Source organism: Podarcis liolepis (genome assembly GCF_965112155.1).
Source record: "Podarcis liolepis genome assembly, chromosome: 6".
Classification (NCBI taxonomy): Eukaryota; Metazoa; Chordata; class Lepidosauria; order Squamata; family Lacertidae; genus Podarcis; species Podarcis liolepis.
The window spans coordinates 97,886,503-97,906,081 of NC_139559.1; the positions used below are offsets into that span (position 1 = coordinate 97,886,503).

At 41.8% G+C, this 19,579-nt stretch overlaps 1 protein-coding gene across 1 annotated transcript; it reads left to right on the forward strand.

Annotated features, from left to right (window-relative positions):
* Positions 1-420: 420 nt before the first annotated feature.
* On the forward strand, positions 421-19,012 carry SHCBP1L (SHC binding and spindle associated 1 like; the record flags this gene model as incomplete). The annotated part of the gene is made up of 10 exons (XM_083509863.1): positions 421-642; positions 1,680-1,829; positions 7,218-7,432; positions 10,281-10,367; positions 12,096-12,314; positions 14,859-14,964; positions 15,883-16,036; positions 17,246-17,496; positions 17,928-18,050; positions 18,181-19,012. The coding sequence occupies 10 exons, from the start codon at positions 421-423 to the stop codon at positions 18,415-18,417; spliced, it is 1,764 nt and encodes a 587-aa protein (XP_083365989.1). The 3' UTR covers positions 18,418-19,012.
* Positions 19,013-19,579: the final 567 nt, after the last annotated feature.

The following is a 19,579-nucleotide window of genomic DNA, read 5'->3' on the forward strand; positions in this document are numbered from 1 at the left end:
GCGATATAATGCTGTGGAGTCCCCCCTTCCCCAACAGGGCTTCGCGTATACAAGGCGCTTCACGGTGTCGCTTCCTGGAGGTTTCAATGTTTGCGCCAGCAGCAGCCACCCTCCCTGCTCAGAGCCTGCCTTGAGGGAGCAATGAGGGGGAAGGGGGCCCTGGCAGCCCCGCTGGTCCTCCTCCTCCGCAGGGCTTCTCTTGCGTGGGCCCCTGCCAGGCCGCTCCCCCAGAGGGAACAGGGCGGCACTCCTTCCGACTCCTGCGCGCGGAAGAAGACCGCGCGCCGGCTCTGCGCTCTGTCCCCCAACGGTCCCTTTGTGACCGCGCGGAACTCCGCCCCGCCCATTGGCTGCCTCGCGCCAGGGAAAGTAGTTCCCGCTTATAAAGGCCCTGCCTTTATATTAACAGCTAGAGGGGCGATGGCGTCCGGCGCCGCGGAGCAGCCGGGGGAGGGAGCGGGAGCGGCGAAAAGCCCCCCTGGAAGGGCGAGGGCGCGCCGCCTGGCTGTCACCGTGGGCGGCGCGGGGGAGGAGGAGGGGGAGGCCAGGCCGCTGCCGGCGCAGTTTCCCTCTCAGCTGGGGGCTCTGAGCGGCCGCGGGAAGGCGGCGCTGTACTGCGACGACCTCCTGAGGGGCTGCAAGGTGACCGGGAGGGAGGGAGGGAGGAGGGAAGGTCGAGGCAAGAGCCCGCCCCCTCACCGGCCCCCTCACCGGCACGGCTGAGGCGCAAAGGCCGCCCTTTCCCCCGACAGGGACTCGAGGCGGCTGACGGATATGTACTGTACAAATAAGTATCCTATAGATGGGCTACACGCGTTCAGCTTTACATGTGAACAACTACAAGTGTGCAGCTCAACTCTCTGTTAACAAGTAGGCAGATGGCACACTTGTGGAATGGAGGGTGTGCAGCCCTGGGCAGGAAAGCAAGTGGGAGAAAGAGGCTGATTAGACTATATGCATGTATTATTTACTTAACATATCTAGAGAACATGTACACAAATCTCTGCTTGCATAGCATCTATGGCAGGTAACAATAGTAAGAAAATAGAAGCAAATAAAATTTAAAATTAAATAAAATGTTAAAAATAAGTTGTTGGCATCTGTCTGTCTCCAGAGTGCACCTCTGAGGGTGATGTCAAACTGTGTTAGCAGCAATGAATGCCTTGGCAACGTGTATGAAGGGCCTGGGCTGCCCAGACGGCAAGAAATACCCCCCCCCCCGGCTGATGTTGTCCAAAGGAAAACAGCAATACATTTGGTACCAGCTTGGCTGCCGGTGTTGCTAGGCAGGGACATACAAGGCCCTGTCCAACTGTCTCAGGGACTCCACTCCGGATTGTACAGTTATAAGAAGTAGCTGGGGACACATAGATCCAGAGAGCAAATTATGTTACAGGATAGGCATTTGTGTGCTGAGAAAAACAGTCTGAGGAATTCCCTCAATTTCCACAACCCACAACTTCATAATTAAAGATGGCTTCATTCAGCTAAATCCTACTCGTAGATGCATTGACATATTGTGTGTGTGGTTGGCCGCACCCTGTAGAGAAAGGGATTTGGCTAGCTGGGCAGAAAGGGAAATGATCAATTTTATAGATTAATTTGCAAGGTTATGTTTTGTTCGTTTCTGAAAATATCCAAATACATTTCTGACATTTCTTTCTCCTTTTACATAAAAGGCAGAAGATGCCAATGAAGCCATTAGCAAATACCTTTTGGAAAAGTTGAAGATGAAGGAAAAATGGCTTGGAATCTGGAAGACCAATCCAGAACTTTTTTTTGTTAATTCTGAAGAAATTCCCATACCATATGTTGGTGTGCTTGTTGAGGTAACTACATTTCTCTTTAGAATGTTAATTTTAAAAAATATTTGGTGACAATTAGTACTTTCAGTTCAGTGAATATTAATTTGAAGATAGCCACAATTTGAATACTTTGTTGTGGCAGGAAACATTACAAGTCTCTTTCAGAAAGTTTTTGAATACTTGGTCTTTTTATTACTGGGTCTGAGACATCGTACGATGAAAGTGAAGCTCCCACCAGTTCAGCTATGCCGTTGGGAACGTTATACTTACATCCAGCCATCTGAAAGCAGTGAGGCCTTACCTTTATCATGTTTCTTTCATAGTTCTGTAATAGTTCTATACAGGTAATCCTTTTGTGCGAGGGTTACGTTCTGGACCCTCACGTGCATCAGTGGAATGCACATAAGCCTGCTCCATCCCATTCCATCCCATTTTGGGGCTACTTCCGGGTTTGGCACTGTGTGGTCGCATGTTGCTTGGACGTGCCTAAATCAGTCATTGCCTGCGTTCCCTTTAAAGCACCAAATGGCCTGGCCCCTGTATAACTTAGGAAATGCCCTATTCTGATAATTTCCCCGGTCCCGAATGTTCCATTCCATTTTTCTTTCAGTGTACTATAGTGAAACCAGGACTTTTGCAGGTCACTTCCAGATGACAGGTTTGTTGATGATTCATATATATCAAATAAAAACATGAACTAAAAACAGAAAACAATACATATATCCCCTTTGACTTCCCCCCTCCTCTTTTGTGGATCCTTATGTTATGGCATGCTCTGGTCCATGGGGTCACGAAGAGTCGGACATGACTAAACAACTAAACAACAACAATGTTATCATTCCCACCCACCCCGCATCTCCTTTATAACTCCAGTCTTTAATGAAATCTTAAATGTTCCTTAGTTCAAATTTTTACTACAAGTCTCAAATCAATCCTGCTAATTAATTTAATTGTTTACAATAATTTTTCAAATAAATTTTATATTTCCCCCATTCTTCCTGGTTTATTCTTCCTGGTTTCTAATTCTTCCCATTAATTTTGCCATTTGGGCATAGTCCATTAATTTTATCTTTCATTATTTTTCCTTGATCAGGACCATATCTTCCTTCTATCTCTGGGCTAGCAGCATCCAAGCAGCTGTGGTCACATACATGAACAGTTTTTTTCTGGTCATTTGGTATCTAATATTCCTAAAAGAAAAGCTTTGTTTCTTTGAAAAAGTTATCTTTAATATTTTTTTTCAACTCATCTTCTCCCAGAAGGTTTTTTTATTACCTTATATGACGACCACATGTGGTAAAAGGTGCCCTCTTTTTCTTTGAATTTCCAGCATACATTTGATTTTGATTTATATATTTTAGCTAGGGTAAAGGTAAAGGGACCCCTGACCATTAGGTCCAGTCGCGGATGATTCTGGGGTTGCGGCACTCATCTTGCTCTATAGGCCGAGGGAGCCAGCATTTGTCTGCAGATCGCTTCCAGGTCATGTGGCCAGCATGACCAAGCCGCTTCTGGCAAACCAGAGCAGTGCATGGAAACTCCGTTTACCTTCCCACAGGAGCTAGTTTACCAGGAGTTAAATACCATTTGTACATCATTTTCATGTAGTTTTCTTTCAAAATATACCATGTAAATTTTAAGTCTACATTCCATAACCTCTCCCATGCTGCTGTTTCAATATTATAACCAAAGTCCCTTGCCCAATGTATCATCACTTATTTAACCTGCTCATCTTTTTTTAGCTGTATTAGTTAGTATCAAACTTTATTTCCGTCACAGACCAGCATAAGATAAAAGATATGGATAAACTGAACTCATAAGACTTAAAACAGGTAAGGAATAAAAACTAGCAATTAAAAGGTGCTCATCTTTTGTTTGCCATTCCAATAATAGATTGAAAATTTTGGAAATTAATTTACTTTTGTTTTCTAGCAACTCTTTTTCAAATTGAGAGGTTTTAGTTGAAAAACCATTTTTTAAATCCAACTTAAATACAGTGGTACCTTGGTTGCGGATGGGATCCATTCTGGAGCTCTGGTCGGATCCCGAGGTTTCCACAACTGGAGGGACCACGTATGCGCGTGCAGACCGCTTCTGCACATGTACATGGCGCAGTAGAGCGCTTCTGCGCATGTGCACATGGCAAAACACTTCCGGGTTTGCTGCTTTTGCAACCCAAAGTTTACATTACCCGATGGTCACGTAAGCTGAAGTGCTACTGTACTTCATTAAGCTGATGATACTGCAACCAGTTGGATACAAAACCTCTTATATCTTCAAACCTCCTTAATTTTATCTCTTGGTCTACTTCTATTAATAGGTCTTTATAAGTTACCCAATCATTTCACATATTTCTTATTTTCACAGATATTGCCTCTATTGGGAAAGTTACCACAGTGTTTTTTGTTCTAATTGTTTATATTTTATGTTTGTTCATAATTCATCCTGTTGTTTGCAGAGAAATTAGATAACGTTGGTTCTTTGATGAGCATTCATTCTGATTTGTTTGTGGGGAGGCTAGACTTGTCAAAGCTCGTGTCATCCTACACTTTCTAGTGCGTTTCCCCATCACTTTCCGTGTTGCAAGAAGTCTGAACTTTTAAGGGGAGGTGGGTTTCTTTGCCATAAGGTATTTTTAGGATTGCATTCTAGAGGGTGGGGCGACACAGTGACCATATTACACACATGGGAGCATAGTAGTGTAAACAGGGTACTATTTTTATTGTATTTTTAGGTTTGAAAAAAAGTATAATAATGTCACCAAGATAAAACTTTTCCAGATCAAGTTCAGATACCTAGGGGTACAAATAACCAGAAACTTCAATAAATTATAGCTCCACAACTACAACCCCTTGTGGCGACAAATTAACAAAGACCTAAAGAGATGGAACAACATGAACTTCACTCTCTCAGACAAAATAGCCACGATCAAAATGATCCCCTCCCAGAACTAACCTACCTATTCCTAACCCTCCCAGTCTGGAATCCCCCAACCCAACTCTGTAAACGGCAGAAAAAAACCTACACTTATTTATTTCTCACACAAAAAACCCAAAAATAAGCTCCAAATACCTGCACCTCTCCCCCCCCAGAGGGAGAATGGGGAATCCCCAACATAGAACTATACTACATTGCCAACCAAGTACGCCACATAATCCCATATATACTAAATGATGAGACAAAACAATGGATACACCTAGAAAGGGACACAGTTGAAAATACCTGCACCACAGCATACCCATTCCTCCCAAACAAACTAAGGAAAATTCCCACAACACTTAACAGGTGCACACAGAGCATGCTTAAATCATGGAAAGCAGAAATAGGCAAACTGTCCCCAACCCCATCCCAACTACTGTATTTTTTGCCCCATAGGGCGCACCGGCCCATAGGACGCACCTAGTTTTTTTGGGGGGGGGGATAAAGAAAAATATTTTTATTTCCCCCCCAGGTGCGGGGCGGGGGAAGCTAGAGCTAGGGCTTCGAGTAGCTCTCTCTCTTGCGGAGAGCAGCCTGTTCTGGGTGCTGGGGTCGGGGGAAGCTCTAGCAAGAGAGAGAGCTACTCGAAGCCCGGGCGCGACTGCTCAGCGCGCCTGGGCTTCGGGATAAGAGGCACAAGCCGTGGGAGGGCTCACTCTGAACTCACTCTGAAACTCACCTACAGGTGGAACCTAACACCAAGGAAATTAGGGCTAATACGCCCAGGAACCTCACCAAAATGCTGGAGAGGGTGCACCTCCAACAGGCACATACTTCCACATGTGGTGGGAATGCCCCAAAATCCATTTATTCTGGACAACAGCTATAAAAGAAATATGCAAAATAACTAAGCAAGTATTAGAAATAACCTCAGAACCAGCCCTACTAAACATCTTCCAAGACAATAATGCCCACTCACATCACAAAGAACTCATAATCCACCTACTCTGAGCAGCCAGAAACACCATAACCGGACACTGGAGAGACCTGTCAGGAGTAAGCATGGACCAATGGTACCAAATAGTATGGGAAACAGCCTTACTAGAAAAATTAACCAATACTATAAACGGGAACTGACACGGGGACAAATAGAAGACGCCCTCACCCCAGTATGGCTCCTTTATCACATACACAGCCCAACAAAACAACGACAAGAATCCACCAACAGCATACAAATCAATATAGCTAACCTGATCCAAAACATCCCCCCACCCCACTCACACATGAAAACAAAGTTCATCACAGCCAATCACAAATGAACAATCACACCCTAGGCCAACCCCCAACCTCTCAACACCAAAGAGAACCTGCACAAGCGTCGCTGACGCAAAACCCCACACATACGTTAAGTAAAATAGAAACATCACCCCACTCCCCATTCCCCCCTCCACCTCTTTCCCCCTTTTCTTCCTAATGTAACACTAATGTCTCAACAAATGAAACTGATCTGTAAAAAATGTAACTTGAAAAATGAGACATTGCACATACTTTTGTAAACCAAGAAATCTTTAATAAAAATACATTTAAAAACAGAAGAAGTATAATAATATAACTTCTTCTGTATGAAAATACATACTATTTTCAGTAATAATAATTATTATAGAATAGCCAAACCTTCTTTGGGAGTTCTGCTATACTGGGGCTAAGAGTTCCAGCTCTGACCCAGGAAAACTTGCTTACTGACAAGAATTCCCTTTGGAGGGTATGATTATATATATATATATAATAATAATAATATAATAAATTTTATTTATATCCCGCCCTCCCCAGCCGAAGCCGGGCTCAGTGCGGCTAACAACACTAAAATAGTGCAACATTATAAAACATCATAAGAATTAATTAAAATCAAAATTGATGGCAACCATAAACTAAAGAATTGTAAAGATTGCCAAAGGAGGGAGTCAGGCTGTGCCCTAACCAAAGGCCTGGTGGAACAGCTCTGTCTTGCAGGCCCTGCAGAAAGATGTCAAGTCCTGCATGTATGTATATATGTATGTATGTATATATATATGGGACAGCAGTATGCAATGAAACATGTAGAAGTTTAGGCGAGATTCCTTATTTCCTTCCTTCCCACTTCCTTTTTAAATCAACCTAATTCTATCTTTGCTATCTACTCTCTTGTTTTCTGCGTGGCAGCTGATCGGGGACATTTTTCAGTCTTTGTGCATTCAATAATCTGGTGTTTAGAAAACCTACCATTTCAATGTTCTTTAAGCATAATGGACTGGGCAACCTTATACTCCCATGTGGGTGGGGGACTTAAATTGCTGCAATGTCAGCATAACTTGTGTCATATCCAATAACCTCTCAGTTGACCTATCTTGAGAACAGGATTGTAGCCATAAATTGTATAACAAAAGTCAAAAGAGTTGAGAAATCTATATATAAATCTTAATCTATTTTAACCTTGTAATTGTTTTTTTGTTACAGGTTACTTGCAAACTGCCCCAGAATCCCTCTGCTAACTTCAAAGTTTCTGTATCTGTAGCTGAACCCTTTTCCTCTAATATTAAAAATATTCCAAGACAGTTGGTTGATGAAGTTCTGGAGGAAATGGATCATTGTGTGCCTCTTTTGGAAGTCTATCCTGTAGAGGGGCAGGACAGCGCAGTGTATGATATAGCCAAGGCTTTGGAAATTGTGAGGTATGTTTTTCTAGAGTTTGGGATTCAACAGCATATTAAAGAAGGTGTGACAAAATAGAAATAACTAGTAGAAAAAGAATTTAAGAATATTAGACTGAGGGTAGAAGCTTATTTTTGAAGTTAGGGAGGTAGAGTACACACTTTATGTGCAGGTGATGGTTCCTGGCATCCCAGGTAACAGGTGATGTGAAAGATCTCTGCCTGACAGCTTTGCAAGCTGCTACCAGTCAAAGTGGAGAATAATAGGATTGATGGAGAAATAATCTGATCTCATAAAAGGCAGCTTCCGTTATTCCATTTTAAGTTACAGAACCTTGAAATATTAAAACCTTACAAAACTTACTAGTGGTCAGTTACAGATAGGTAGCCGTGTTGGTCTGCCATAGTCAAAATAAAAAAGTTCCTTCCAGTAGCACTTTAAAGACCAACTAAGTTAGTTCTTGGTATGAGCTTTCGTGTGCATGCACACTTCTTCAGATACACATGTGGTTATTCTTCAGATACACGTGTGGTTATTAGCCATTCGGGGCTGCTAATTTGTAGCACTGACATTATGAATCTGTGGTTTCCAGAAGTTAGGTGCCTATTGCTTCAATTGCACATTCTTGTAGTATTTTATCTCACATCCTTGTTGACTTACCGGTCTGTCATCTGGAGCCATGGCTGATGTAGGAACATTATTTCCCTGGGGCCTTGTTTTGATTCTTATCTTTAATTTGATTCTTCTTGGTTTGGAGCTGTAAGTTCCTGCCATATGTCAGCTGCTTTGACTAATGTGGCCATCCCACTTATTATGCTTTAAAATACTACTTCCAGGAGCATTTCAACAAATCTTATTCAGCCATTGTATCTAATTAGTGACTACAGTTTATTCAGGGTTTGTTGTAAATAACTGGGCAATTTCATCCAAACTTTGAGTTTAAAGAAGTTTAGCCAAAAATAAACAGAACCTAACCAATATTTGGTCCCACCTTGGGGGAAGTTGAAAGCAGGGATGTGGGAACAATCTGTTCTACTTAACTGACAGGAGTACCTATCTTCAACAGCTACTTTCTTATTTAGTGTAAGTTCATGTCAGTTCTGTATTTTGTTTAATCTTTCTATTTTTTTTAATAGAAAGGAAGCCTTCTACTCTTTTACAATATTCTGGGGTTAATGTGGTCAGTCTGTCAAACAGCTAAACATAAAGAAGTTTTTATTTCTTTAGGCTGCAGAAAGAAAGGAGAGCATAAAAGACTTCATAGAAATATAAGGACATTTCAAAATAGCCCAAAACAGAACATCAATATTTTGAACCAAAGTAAGGCACCTATTCAAGCAAAGCCAGGCAAGAGAGGTGTTTAGACATAAGAGAAGACAATACATTTTAGCTGACACAGCTCTCCCAGAAATGAAGTAAAAAATGATTCTTTTATTGAGAAAAAGATGGAATACATTACAGTGGTACCTCGGGTTACGAACTTAATTCGTTCCGGAGGTCCATTCTTAACCTGAAACTGTTCTTAACCTGAAGTACCACTTTAGCTAATGGAGCCTCCCGCTGCCGCCACACCGCTGCTGCATGATTTCTGTTCTCATCCTGAAGCAAAGTTCTTAACCCGAGGTACTATTTCTGGGTTAGTGGAGTCTGTAACCTGAAGCGTCTGTAACCTGAAGTGTATGTAACCCGAGGTACCACTGTATTGTGTACCAATAATATGGTAAAGTTGACATAATACAGACAGCTTGTACATTACAGTTTTTCTGTACTGTATAGGAAGAGGTACAGCAAGATTAACAAAATTAATTTTGTAAACTTTTATTTTGCTTTTCCCTCTTTTGCCTTCTGAATTTTATTATTTCTGCTATATATTTTTGCTAGATACATTCTGGCAATGAATGTCCTTTTTTAGCTTATTTACATGCCCATTTTCTACAGTAAAATATACCCAAAGCATCTCTCAACAAAAATCAACTTATTAGCAAAATGCATAACTTCTGAAAAATAGTATGTCACAAAACATGTAAAAAATGCAAGTAAGATAAAAATGATTAAAGAAAGGATGAGATCCAACATAGTGCTAGTTCAAAAAGATTGACAGTTGATGTTATTCTGTGTTAGCACACAAGCTTAAGTGCCTCTGGTTGCAAACGGGATCCATTCTGGAGCTCCGGTCAGATCCCGAGGATTCCACAATTGGAGGGACCGCTTCCGTGCGCATGCGTGTGGCAGTGGAGCGCTTCTGTGCATGCACACGTAGTAATAACCCAGAAATATACTTCCGGGTTTGCCGCTTACGTATCCTGAAGTTTACAGAACCAGAGGGATACGTAAGCGGGTGTACAACTGTATAACAGTAGCAGTTGTGCTGGCAGTCGGGCGACATCTTTCACAAGGGGAGGACATCCATTGGATTTGGTGGTTGTGCTGTTGTAAGGTGAGGCTGTTTGTAATGGTTGTTGCCTTAACAAGCTGCCACAATTGGATATAACCCATAAGGAATTGGGTATCACAATTCAGTAATCTAGACTTAATAGATAACTAATACAGAGCAAATATAAAAATTAGAGTTCAAAGCAAAATAAATAAAAATAACACTGTACCATTCTAAAACTGGATTCCATGGGGCACTCCATGGGGCCACAGTAGCTTGGCTTAAATGCAGCTCAGAACAGGCAAGGTCTCACAAGGCCAAATGGTTCACAGCAGCTGGATGGTGCCCTTGTCTCTACTCAAGTACTAGGGAGTGGCAAAGATGGTAGTTCTCTTTCTCCAGCCTCCCAAGTGCCTCCTGAACTTTGTAGCCGTATATACTTAGGTACTTTTTATAATAATTATCAATGCAATGCAACTATGGCTTTTATTTAGGTTCTTCTATGACTTCCTTTGGAGAGACTGGGATGATGATGAAAAGAGCGAGACCTATGCTGCACTGATAGAAGAGAGAATTAAGATGTAAGTATGCTGCTCAGGTGAGCTGCCGTTGCACGGTCCCTGCTCCTGCCAACCTAGCAGTTCAAAAGCACGTCAAAGTGCAAGTACAGTGGTACCCCGCAAGACGAACGCCTCGCGAGACGAAAAACTCGCAAAACGAAAGGTTTTTTCGTTTTCGAGTTGCCTCGCAAGACGAATTTCCCTATGGGCTTGCTTCGCAAAACGAAGCTTGCCCCGGGGACAGCGGGTCTTATCTTTTGAAGCAAGGGGCTGCGGGGAGATAGCGATCTCCCTGCAGCCCCTTGCTGCAAAAGACGTCCGGGGGAAGCGGGGAAGAAGCGCTTCGCTTCCCGCTGCCCCCGGACCTCTTTTGAAGCAAGGGGCTGGGGGGAGATCGCGATCTCCCTGCAGCCCCTTGCTGCAAAAGACGTCGGGGGAAGCGGGGAAGAAGCGCTTCGCTTCCCCGCTTCTACCGGACGTCTTTTGCAGCTGTTCCGAAGTGGGGCGGGGGGCGGGGACACCTGCCCCAGCCGCCCCACTTCGGAAAGCTGTTCCGAAGTGGGGCGGGGGGCGGGGACACCTGCCCCAGCCGCCCCACTTCGGAAAGCTGTTCCGAAGTGGGGAGGGGGGCGGGGTCACCCGCCCCAGCCGCCCCGCTTCAGATAGCTGTTCCGAAGTGGGGAGGGGGGGCGGGGACACCCGCCCCAGCCGCCCCACTTCGGAAAGCTGTTCCGAAGTGGGGAGGGGGGGCGGGGACACCTGCCCCAGCCGCCCCACTTCGGAAAGCTGTTCCGAAGTGGGGCGGGGGGCGGGAACACCTTCTGAAGGCGGGCAGGGGGCGAAAGTCTTTGTCCCCCCTGCCTGCCTTCCCAGGGGCTTTTAAATCGCCCCGGACAGCGGAGAAGTCCTCCGCTGTCTGGGGCGATTTTAAAATGCCGCCCGCCAGCATTTTAAGATCGCCCTGGACAGCGGAGAAGTCCTCCGCTGTCCCAGGGTTTTTTAAAATGCTGGGGGTGGGAAGAAAAGCCCTTATCCCCCCCCCCCAGCCTTCAGAAGAGGTCCGGGGACAGACTGTCCCCGGACCTGGTCTGAAGGCGGTTTCCCTAGGAACGCATTAATTGATTTTCAATGCATTCCTATGGGAAACCGTGCATCGCAAGACGAAAAAACCGCAAGACGAAGAGACTTGCGGAATGAATTAATTTCGTCTTGCGAGGCACCACTGTAGATAAATAGGTACTACTCCAGTGGGAAGGTAAACGGCATTTCCGTGTGCTGCTCTGGTCCGCCAGAAGTGGCTTAGTCATGCTGGCCACATAACCAGGAAGCTGTACGCCGGCTCCCTTGGCCAATAAAGTGAGATGAGCGCCGCAACCCCAGAGTCGTCTGCGACTGGACCTAATGGTCAGGGGTCGCTTTACCTTTACCTTATGCTGCTCAGGAATAGTTCTCAGAAACAGCAGATGAGGAAGTACTTCAGATTTTTGGTGAAGGCTCTACTGAGTGATGGAGAGGGCTAGGTTAGAAGCCATTTATTTTCGTAACATGTTAAGATGCTATAAATTGTATTTTATTTTTTTTAATATATAGAGGGACATCCTGTCATGAGAACAACTTCACCTGCAGTTTGAAGTGATGCAATTCTTATTCAAGTTAACCTCCTGATCTGCTGTTTGGGAGAACTAGTAGAGCTTAGTTTTTGCATAAAGTTTCAAAAGGAGAAGCTCTAATTTTCTTAAATCTTCATAGTTGGTGTGATATTCAGAATGGGACTATCCCTGCTCCGATTGCTCATCGTTTTAGAAGAAATCTTGAAAAGTACAAAAGTCTGCATTTGGAGTTGATTCATTACCAAAGTAATATTAAAGAAGAACCCACAGCAGAAGAAGCAGTTGAATGTTGGAAAAAGTATTATGAATTGATAATGCTATGTGGATTGTTGAAAATATGGGAAGATTTACGCCTGAGGTAATTTAAGTTGACATTGATTTTAAAAAATGGTTCAGTTTTTTTGCTTGTTGTCCAAATAGCTTGTTTTAATTACCTATTGCTTTATTAATTTTAAGTACAATTCATTTGTTAGTGAATTAGATGTTACTACAGTGGTACCTCGGTTTTAGAACGTAATCTGTTCTAGAAGATGGTTCGAGTTTTGAAAACTGAAAACTCAGTACGGAAGCCTCAAAACGATAAACTCGAATACGGAAGCCGCATTTCCAGTTTGACTTCCAAGGCGCGTTCGAAAACAACAGCATTTACTTCCGGGCTTACAGCATTCGAAAACCAAAATATTAGTCAACGGAGATGTTCAAAAACCGAGGTACCACTGTATATGTTTAATTACATTGAACATAATTTGTGTAGATGTACACTCAGATTGGCGTGTCCTGGTGTAGTTATATTGTGTATTTCCATTATAAACGATTGCTAGGAGATATCTGATGAAATGATGTCACCTTAACTGTCCTGTTGTGCCTAAAGTGCCTCTTGAATGAAGCGCAGATGAGTTCACAGTCCCACCCCAGGTCTCCTAGTCAGAGCCAGTCAATAGTTTTTCATAAGATCATATATGATAAATGAAATACTCCTGACACCACAGCAGTGGCCTGGACATTTCTCCTCGTATGTTTTCAGATTGTGCCATTAAGGCAGAGACTTGATATTACAGGATTGGACATTTGGGTATACACCTGTTTACTAGTTTTTGCATTTCTGTTTTTTATTCTGTTTGGTGTAACAGCTGAATAAATATTAAACTGGGAAACTCTGCCATAGCATTAAATTTGGTTCCTTTAAGTGTATGTACATACTTTTATTAAGAAATGTTTGCAGTAGTAAATAACAGAAAATACTTAATTTTCATACCATTTTTGTCATCAATGGGAAGAACAAAAGCAGCTCTTCTGAATACACTTAAAAGAAAGCAAATTCCATTGAAATTGGTGGGAATGGCATGTAAGTGTGTCAGCATCTAGCTTAGAGAGCCACATATGATAAATAACTAATTATTTATTAGTTAAGATAATCATCATAATGCCAGTAGATTTATCCAGATCAACAATTTGCAGAGATTTGTAATGGATTGCTTCATTTTTTGAAAGGCAGGAGCCAACGGTAGGTTACATGTCTGCATGAGTAATTATGCGCCTAGTTTCAGTGTCTGGCAACTCAATGGGGAAATTCCTATCTGAGAACTTGTAGAGCTGCTAGCTGTGTTTTGTATAGTCATAAAGAAACTTTCTGAACTTACATAGCTGTCAATGTTTTCTTTTTTTAAGGGAAATTCCCTTATTCCGAATAGGATTCCTCGCAACAAAAGGGAAAAGTTGACAGCTGTGAACTTAGTAACAATGTGTTCTTCCCACAATTGTACATATTTCCATAAGTAATTAGGGCCATAATGGTAAGTGAAGTTACACCAAATAGAAAACCTATTACAGGGCATTTTAGGTACTTTCCCCTTCATATTAATCTAGACAATGAAGGAAAAAGTACCTAAAATCCAGTGTGATAGGTTTTCTATTTGGTGGAACTTCACTTACCAGGAACTCTTATTTTAGAGTTAGAAAGGATTAGTTGTAGAAAAGCAGGACTCCTCCTTGTTACCATGTGACAGTTAGCATGTCTACTTGTTGTCGTTTAGTTGTGTCCGACTCTTCGTAAACCAGAGCACGCCAGGCATGTCTACTTAGTTCTATTAAATTCCACGCGGCTCACTCCCAGGCGCAGACTTGCAGCATTAGTTCTGCAGTTCCCTGTGCCAGTTCAGCTGCTCTTGTTAAATTATTTTCCTTTGTTATTTTGAGACCTTTGCTATACTTAAGACTATGTAATTTTATTTAAATATGTATATTCTTTTGTAATAATTATTCTATGCTTCCATTTCATTAACATATTTAATAGAGCAAAAGTTCAAAAATTGAATGAATTATTGAGAAATCACTGGGGGGCAGAGGACATGGAGCATGAAAACGTTTAAAAATCTTTTTTTCTTATACTAGCAGATACTAACTTTGTAATACTAATGATCTGTGAATATATTGGTTTCTGCTTTTAAAGATTAATCTCCCCTCCAAAATGGTTTATAAAAATGCTATCAAATAGCTTTGACGCAGCACCCTTTAGTTCTTTTTAATTAGCTGCCTTGAATACTGTTTATACTTTAAGTAGTTGAAGTTTAAATTTTATTCATTTTAAGCCAATATTCGTAGTAAATATTTCTAGGGTCTACAGTGCAATTACATCAGTTGTAAATGAAGTTGTCTGGCAAAGAGTAAAAATACTGAATGCTTCATATTTTTTCGCTTTGCATTTTCAAGGCTTTGTCATGCCAGACATTTCTGGTATGCTCATTTTCTGTAGGGATATTGTTTAGGCTTAAATGTCTGTATCTGTTTAAAGCTGAAACAAATACAATGCTAAGCATACTTGAAGCCAATTTTATTTAAATACATCTACAGAATGCTTTGCCTAAGGCATTATTGATAGTACAAAGTTCATTTTAAATTTTAGGGCTCATGGACCTCTGACCCCAAGAATTTTGAAACGGAGGAAAGGACACAGAGATTATGGAAAAACTGTAACTTACATTGTTGCAAAAACAGCAGCAGCAGAAATGGTAAGGAGTTCATTTGAATAAATATCCAAGTAGCTGAGACTGCTGCTTCTCCTTCAGCAAACTTTCCTTGATATCCCTTCTTCTCTCCAACCCTACCCAAACAGCTTTTCCATTATTGCTCCCTTTGTAGAACTGTAAGGTGCAGGATTCTTTTACTTTGAAATACTGTAGACTTAGCTGTTGCCTTCTGCTCTCTTCGTGATTCTCCCGAAAGCAGTTTGGCTGGAAGGGGATTGAATTCAGCAGTCTTTTAATTTAATTTCAGTTTTGCTTGGTTAAAAACTGTCCTAATAAGCTGCTGTTTGTTTTAGTGCTAGCAAAGTAGATGAAGACTAGCATTTTTGCACTGGCAAGGTGTTTATGGAAACACTATTATCATTTCAGAGTGCCTGTCATCTTGGTGCTGGTCACATCCAATATGGCACTTACACACATAACCCATAAAGGAACTTTGCCCAAATTGTTTTTTGTTTTGTTTTTTAGAGAAATGCTAACAACACTTGTGCACTTAATACAGAAGGAAACTAATGTGTAGAGTGGTACTTCTAGTTACGAACTTAATTCGTTCCAGAGGTCTGTTCTTAACCTGAAACTGTTCTTAACCAGAGGCATGCTTTCGTTAATGGGGCCTCTTGCTGCTGCTGCTGTGCCACCGCCACACGATTTCCGTTCTCATCCTGGGGCAAAATTTTCAACTTGAGGTAACTCTTCCAGGTTAGCGGAGTTTGTAACCTGAGGCATTTGTAACTTGAGGTACCACTGTACTGTAGGTAGGGAACAGCATGTAAAGTTCAGAGAGTTCCTAGAAGTATGCTGCATAGAAGCAACAGTGAAAGGATAGGCTAAAAAACCACATTAACCTTTAAAACAAGACTGGCTAATCCCCGATTTTACTTTGTATCTGTCTCATCTGCCCAGGTTAAAGAATTAGCCCCAGACACACTTCTTCAGCAACATGATAACTTAAACCTGGCTTTGGACAGCTGTTACAGTGGAGATAATGTGCTTATTTTCCCAGGAGAATATAAAGCAGCAAACCTTTCCATGTTAACTGAAGATATTGTTATCAAAGGTCAGTAGTGTGCCTGCTGTGATTTTTATCGAATAGATTAAGAAAACTAAAACCAACTATTAGAATAAAGATTGGTTAAATGTGAGGCTCTTTCAGGTTTTCAGAATTTGGAGTGAATCACTTAAGGTTTTATATAAAAACATTTTTTGTTTGTGTCTTTTATTATAGGCATTACAGCTTCGTAATAAAAGTTCTGAAGCAACTGCAAACGTGCAGCACTGGTCATATTATCTGCAATAGCAAATTAATCATCAGCTGTAGAAGAGTGGGTCTAATTTCATGGTCTCCTATCCTGCTCTTGAGCATAGCTTTACAACTATTGCTGGTGATCTGATTGGGACAACAGTCATACCTCGAGTTGAAGTTGCTTCAGGTTGAGCGTTTTCGGGTTGTGCTCTGCAGCGCCCCGGAAGTAACGGAATGCGTTACTTCCGGGTTTTGCCGCTTGCGTATGCACAGATGCTCAAAATGATGTCATGCGCATGCGCAGAAGCGGCAAATCACGACACGTGCAGACACACAGATTCAGGTTCTGGGGCTCCAGAATGGATCCCGTTTGCATCCAGAGGTACCACTGTACACGGGTGCAGCCATCAGTGTTGGATCACATTAGGAACTCTACAGTGCAATCGGCATAGAAAATTTTGTGTCCTGCTAAATTCCAAGTTGGCTCAGAATTGGCTCCAGACTGTAGCAAATGCAAAGCATGGTCAGCTCTCTGTTTTTCTGACAGCCATCAGCCAACCACCAAACTGTGCCACCAATGTGCATCAGTCCTCTGAAGCAGATTTTGCAGTTGGCGTGGGGGCACAGAAGAGAGGAAAGGAAAACTGCATTCTGGTTGAACAAGGACAGCATTGAATACCATCCATTTTTTTTTGAAGTACAGTGGTACCTCGGGTTACATATGGTTCAGGTTAGACTCTGCTAACCCAGAAATAGTACCTTTGCTTCAGGATGAGAACAGAAATCGTGCTCCGGTGGCGCGGCAGCAGCGGGAGGCCCCACTAGCTAAAGTGGTGCTTCAGGTTAAGAACAGTTTCAGGTTAAGAGCGGACCTCCAGAACGAATTAAGTACTTAACCCGAGGTACCACTGTACTTAAAGCTGCTTGGTCAAATGTACATTTCCTCCCTACTCCCACTGTCCAATTTCTGTGCACTTCTACATTTAATTGATTTTAATAATTCCGTTTCTCCATTTTGTTTAGGAGTTGGAAGACGAGAGGAAATTGTGATTGTTTCAGATCCTGTCTATGACAGTTTTATAGTGTCCAGGGCTCAAAATCTGAAGATAATGAATATTACTGTGCAGCAGCAAGGGACTCTCGATGGTATTATAGTAGTTGAATCTGGACACACATTTTTGGAGAACTGTGTTTTGAAGTGTGAAGGAACTGGTGTCTGTGTACTTGTTGGGGCTTCTCTGACAATTATAAACAGTGAGATTACTGGAGCTCAGGTACTCTATTTCAGTTCAAAACAAGATACAATACGCATATGAGAATGTAAGATGCTTTCATTCAGTGAATACACAAAAACCTGGTTTAATGCAGAAGGGGAACTAATAATGAAAAGACTTGATGTCAGTGATAGATAGCATAAATTTCAATATTACAGTTGCCGGTCCACAGGAAAGAGGTGTGAGTGGACGGGATGGTAGATGTGACAAGAAGACTTGATTCCCATCAGTTTTGCAGCATGCAAGTGGGGTTCTGGTCCAGTACTATATGCACTCCTTAGTACTGCGCAGCTGCTAGTTGCTGACCAGAACGCTAAATGATCTGCATCAGTTAACTTGTATTCACACACAAAAAATGATTTTGTTCTGATAACATGATCAGTAGGAACAGCTAGTTGCATGTCAATCCAAATTTTGGTTTTTGCACTCAGGGGGCTGGAGTTGAGTTATACCCAGGAAGCACAGCTACTCTGGAGGGTAACAAAATTCACCACTGCAATAACTTCCGAACCTGTGACTCCTCACATGGTAGTTTTGGTGGAATTAACATTAAGGTAAATTTTTGTTGACAATGGAATGCTACTGTAACAACCTAAATTATTTGAAAAGATTCCCATGTTTAAGAAGATAATTTGATTAAGATGCTACCGAGAGTTTATGAATAAACTTTTGATTCCTTAACAGGTTCTTCCTGCTCCTAAACTAAGGATGAAAAACAATCATATTTACAGTAACAATGGATATGGAGTGACCATTATGAAGCCTTCTGAGCAGCTGTGTGCTGCAGCTGAAGGAACAGTGGAATGTGCTGCTGCAGGAGAGGGCGAAGATTCTGTTTCCAAACTAATGCAGGAATTGAGCCTTGAGATGAGCACAAACATACTAGAAGACAACACCAAAGGCATCAGCATAATTAACTGAAGCTACAGGATTCAGCTACAAAGGAAAACTTGTTGTATTAAAGGATATTAATAAGAGTTATTATGGATACTGATGAAACATGAAATAGCTCCGTAATTTCTATTTCTTAGTAAACAGAAAGCTCTTCATAGCTTGGCAAGAATTTTAGCTTAATTTCCATTCAAGTTTTTGGCACCAGAAGCCATAGCTTATAGCTCAAAATATAACCCCTTGGAGGCTATCAGTTTGAATTCTGTACTCACTATTCCAACTCGGGAATTTATTTTTTAAAAGCCTGTACAGCAGTAAGTAACCTTCAGACTTACTGAAAAGTAGTTAAAACTGCGGATTTATTACTACAAGTTTGTCTTGTTGAGTTAATTTTTACTGTATTATAAACAGGTCTTACGAATGAAGTAGGATATTTTGAACACCAGTCCCATAAAATTTAGCATACTTCTGGCAGGTCAAGGATAGAAGTCAGGGGACAGTATGACTGAGGAGCTAGAGCTAAACTTGACTTACTTAAAATTGATTATGTGAGAAATAAGGAATTCTGGACTTGGAAGTGGAGTTAGTCCTATTCAATTCAACATTAAAGGTTAACTGTCAGTTTTTTTCTGGCCCTTTTATTATCTTTCCACATCTAGTGTTAACACGAATGCATCATTAATAATTTACTGTATTTTCCCGTGTATAAGACGATGGTTTTTGCTTTAAAAAAAAAATAGTCAAAAATTGGGGGTTGTCTTATACATGGATGGTGAATGCACAGGGGTTCTGGTATGGGCAGCCCAGGCTGGTTCAGTTTCTGGCTCTGGCCCGATTTCTTAATTTTGGGTAAAAAAAATATAGGGGTTGTCTTATACATGAGGGCATCTTATATACTGAAAAATACTTAGTTTCAGCATAACTATTACCATAGTTTTATTTCCCCAACAAGATGTCAAAAAGAGATAATGAGGAACAAACATAGCTGTCTTAAGAGGCCTAGGATAGTACTCCTTCAAAGCTGTGCATGCCATGGAAATGTACCTGTGGAGGCCCAGACGTAGAAACTGATGGACTCTATTGAACTTTCAAGTTCTTTAGAGAATGAGGTAAGAGATTAGTGCTATCGCTCTGATCTACCTCCCCGGCATCCTCTCCCATTTCCTAGAACTCCAGTTCCTTGAGAAGCTGG